Raw genomic sequence first — 4,165 nt, 5'->3', positions numbered from 1 at the left:
TGGTGGTCTTCAGATAAGTGTCACCTAAAGTTAAGGTAAGGGAAAGGGGGCAATGTATACCTAGTTAGTGGAGCACACCTATATGCATATGCACTTCTAAGGGATCCGTGACATTTTTGGTTGAAGCTTCTCAAGTCACAAGCCTGAGGCAGGCCTCTGCTCCAGACCATCAACTGCTGCCTCATTCCTAGTGGGTTATACGGGTGGCCTGGTGGTGCAGCTCAATGCCTGGGTTCACACAACATGCTGAGCTTTGGCTGGGGGTGGCTTAGCATGTCATCCATGCCCACTGTGCTTCCTGAGAAGAAGCACTTTCCCTCAGGTCTCCGTGGGAGTTAGCCTCCCATCTCCCCGTGCTGTGCTCTGTTGCTGCTGAGCTGAGCAGCAAGTGTGTGCAGCAAGGAAGAAGGCGGGTTGCTCGAGGCTTTCCTTCACCATGTGCCACAGCTGCTCAGCTGACTGCTAGCCCTGCCCCATTAAGGGAGCCTGTGACACCTGCCCAAAGTCCTGATTGGGCACTTTTGGACAGCTGTCACCCCACTCTGTGCTTCCACATGGTGTTCCTGGGATACCAATTGGGAAGAGAGGGGAAGAGTTAGGAGACAGTGCCAGTGAGGTCCTCCTATGCCTGATTATTTGTCAGGCAGACTGGGGGCATCAGGCACTTCCAAGCCCAGGATGGCTATGTAGTGTCATCCAAATCTGCCCAAGACTGGGTTCACGCGAGGCCGGGGTGGCTCGTCATATTGTCTGAACCCAGCAGCTTGGATAGTAACCAGATTGGCTGGGTCCAGACTACCTGACAAGCCACATCTTTATGCAGTCATGGGGGGAAAGAAGCCCTGGTGGGCTTTGTTTGCACAATCTCCAAAGTACATGATTTGCATAATAACCCTTGTGGTGCATGGCTTCCTGGGTCATCCAGAACCAGTGAGATGCACCGTGGGGGGTGGCTTCAAAGCCACCCCAGAAGCTATAGCTTGTTGGGAGGTTCTTGGGTGGTTTGGAAACCACCCCCCTTCTGCACATCTTGCTGGATTTGTACAACAGAGGAGGATGCACACCATGAGAGTCATTAGGCAAATCATATGTCATGAATAGGCAGGAAAAAGCCACCAGGGCTACTTTCCCCTTATTGTGTGCACGAGGAAAGTAAAGAGAACTGTACATATTCATAGACCTGTGTAAGTAAGGTGTTTCTTACTAGAATTCAGGATCCACAGAGCCCCTCATTGTGCAGCTGAACTTTTGAGATTCTACCAGCCTCAATGTTTTAAGGTTCTCTTTGCAGCTACAAGGAACAGAACCCTTCCTTCCTTCCTCTCTCTCTCTTTCTTCCTGGAAGTTGAATCATGCTCCTAATAACAGATCCCACTGTTTTTCTTTCCAGAAATACACAGAATGTACTCAGTCCTCTGTATTTGAATACAGTTCCCTTTTTGCTCACTGGGAATGTTGTGAAAGCTTAACAAAATACAGGACTATGCTAACCTTAAAACAAGTGGAGTGGGATCAGGGGAAAAAGCCATGTGGAGTGTGGTGTCTGCTCCTAATCTCTAACTCTTCAGCTGAATTTCTACATAGAACAAGTGTCTTTCTGCATGAGCTGAGGCCATGGAAAGTAGGATTCCCAGTGGCACAGAGAAAGTCCAACGTATGTACAGTTCTATATGCACACAGGTAGGGATGGGCCACTCTTTCAGTTTCACTTTCTCTTGCATTTGAATCTGTTAGAACCCTTGCTTTCCCCCAATTACATTTCTATACTCTGGAAAAGTCAATGCGCTCTGGCAGGTCACACATATTGCAAAATTCATGAAATTCTTATTAAAAAACTGAAATTAAATTCTTGCCCATCTTCCTCAGCCAAATTCAAAACATACTGCTTTTCCCAGCATGAAAACCACGATACGCTTGCTCCCCTGAAGAGCTCTTAAAGTTGAGGAGCCTGCCAAAGATAGAGAAGGCAACCTGAATTCAGCACCATCATGGCTGAATACAGTCTTTTAAGGGTTAGGTACTCAAAGCCCTGACTGGCTGCACGAAGCTCTATGTTTCTGTATCTCCCGCATCTTAATTAAATTTCCAGGTCTTTTTTGTCCTGCATATGAGGAGCACTGCAAATTCTGGGAAATTCTTCTCAGAACCGAACAGACAGGGACACTCCGCCCATAAGCACCGGCGACGGCACCTTGCAGCTGAGCACGCGGGCGCCTGGCCCGGGAACCGCGGGCGAGCGGGCGCCCCGCCCCCCACCGTCACTGCGCCCCCCGAAGGGCTGCTGCCGGCCAAGGCGAGCGGCGCTGCTGGGCCGCCCCCAGTTCTTCCCAAGACTGAGGCGGCTGCCGCGAGCGAGCGCTCGGGCTCTTCCTGCGCGTGTGCCCCCCCCGCCATCTCGCCCCCCACCTGGCGCACGCCACCTCAGGTGCACGGGGCGAGAGCCCCTCAAGCCCGCGCAGAGAAGCGCACTGGGGGGGGGGGGGAGGCGCAAGGCCCGCGGCTGCCGGGCAGGCCTCGCCCCGCGCGCGGGCTCCCTCAGGTGCTCGAGCGCGCCGCGAGGAGGATGCCCAGACCCCGACCTGGCCGCATTGGGATGCAAATGAGCTCGAGCGCGCGTGCTCCGCGCGAGGAGGAGGGATTGTTTATGGAACCTCTGCCGGGAGCCACGCGCCGGGCGTACGAAGTTGCCAGGCGAGCTTCCCATTGGGTGGGAGGCGACTCGGGAGCCAAGCGGGCGGCGGGGGGTTGTGTGTGTGGCGCAAGGCGCGTCGCGTGCTGCTCCCGGGGGCCCGCGAGCGGCGGCAGCAGCCGCGCGTGTTGATAAGGGGCAGAGCTGTGAGGGACTCGCGGCAGAGGCGCCTTGACAGCGCGCAAGGGAGCAGGAGTGTTTGCGCGGAGGAGGAAGAAAGTAAGCGGGGCAGCTTCCTTCCAAGCCAAGCGGGGCTTTCACGCGCAGGGTACGTGCGTCCAACGTGTGCCTCGCCAGGGACCGGGGAATCCATCCTCCAGCCACATTTGTCTTCCCGCCAGAGATTTTTGTCCTGCAAAATTTGGATCGTAGCAAATTGCACCGGCGCGAAGGACAAAGGCAGGGTAGATGACACCAAGATGAACGGCGGGGCAATAACAACGGCCATGCAACAAGCAGCCCACGCCGCTTGCAAAAGTTATCCCTTGCACGGTTGCAGCAACAGCAGCGGCTCCTTGGGGATCAAGCTGCAGGCGGGGCAGAGCGCGGGCTCCTCTTCGGTCGGGCAGCAGCAGTGGGCTGTTGCAAAGGGCTGTCCCGGCCCGGCCCAGCAGCCCTCCTCCACGGCTCGCTGCAAAGGCTCCAAGCGTCGCTCCAGCTCCCCGGAGCTTCTGCGTTGCAAGCGGCGCTTGGCGTTCCCGGGCCTGGCGGCGCAGCAGAGCGGGAGCGGCGCGGCGGCCGTGGCGCGCCGCAACGAGCGCGAGCGGAACCGCGTCAAGCTGGTCAACCTGGGCTTCCAGACCTTGCGCCAGCACGTGCCCAACGGCGCTGCCGCCAAGAAGATGAGCAAAGTGGAGACGCTGCGCTCGGCCGTGGAGTACATCCGCGCCCTGCAGCAGCTGCTGGACGAGCACGACGCCGTGAGCGCCGCCTTCCAGGACGGGCTGCTGCCGCCTCCCCGCCTGCCCCCCAACGGCACCGCTGCCGCCTGCGCGTCCGGGGGCAGCGGCAGCTCGTACTCCTCCGCCTCGCCCTCTTTCGACGGCCGCGAGGGTAGCTCGGTGCCCGGCTCGCCGCACTCGGCGTACTCCTCGGACGAGAGCGGCTACGAGGGCGCGCTCAGCCCGGAGGAGCAGGAGCTGCTCGATTTCACCAGCTGGTTCGGGAACTACTGACCGATGCCCGCCGCTCCTCCCCCAGCTCGTCCCCGCCGGCCAGGTAAGGGCCGCTCGCAGCTCGGGCCGCGGCGGCGAAGGCGCCTCCCGCAGGGCTGCCCGCGCAACCCGCCCCGGAGCGCGCGGCGCAGCGGCGGGGCCGTCCGGTGCCCGCCGACGTCTCAGGCGCGGCGCTCGCCCCCGCGGAAGCGCGCACCCGGGCGGGCAGCTCTGGCCGCACGCCTGGGCGCGGGCTGGGGGCTGGGAGCAAGCCCCTCGGAAGGACCTGCTTCTGGCCACCCTGGCATAGCTTTGGGCTCTG

At 59.1% G+C, this 4,165-nt stretch overlaps 1 protein-coding gene across 1 annotated transcript; it reads left to right on the top strand.

The window, feature by feature from the left end:
* Positions 1 to 3,108: 3,108 nt before the first annotated feature.
* ASCL2 (achaete-scute family bHLH transcription factor 2) lies at positions 3,109 to 3,864 on the top strand. Its single transcript, XM_044426088.1, has one exon. The coding sequence runs from the start codon at positions 3,109 to 3,111 to the stop codon at positions 3,862 to 3,864; it is 756 nt and encodes a 251-aa protein (XP_044282023.1).
* Positions 3,865 to 4,165: the final 301 nt, after the last annotated feature.

The sequence above is a fragment of the Varanus komodoensis genome, unplaced genomic scaffold, assembly GCF_004798865.1.
Source record: "Varanus komodoensis strain SLA01 unplaced genomic scaffold, ASM479886v1 scaffold16, whole genome shotgun sequence".
NCBI classification, from domain to species: domain Eukaryota; kingdom Metazoa; phylum Chordata; class Lepidosauria; order Squamata; family Varanidae; genus Varanus; species Varanus komodoensis.
This window is presented reverse-complemented; position numbering and strand designations above follow the sequence as displayed.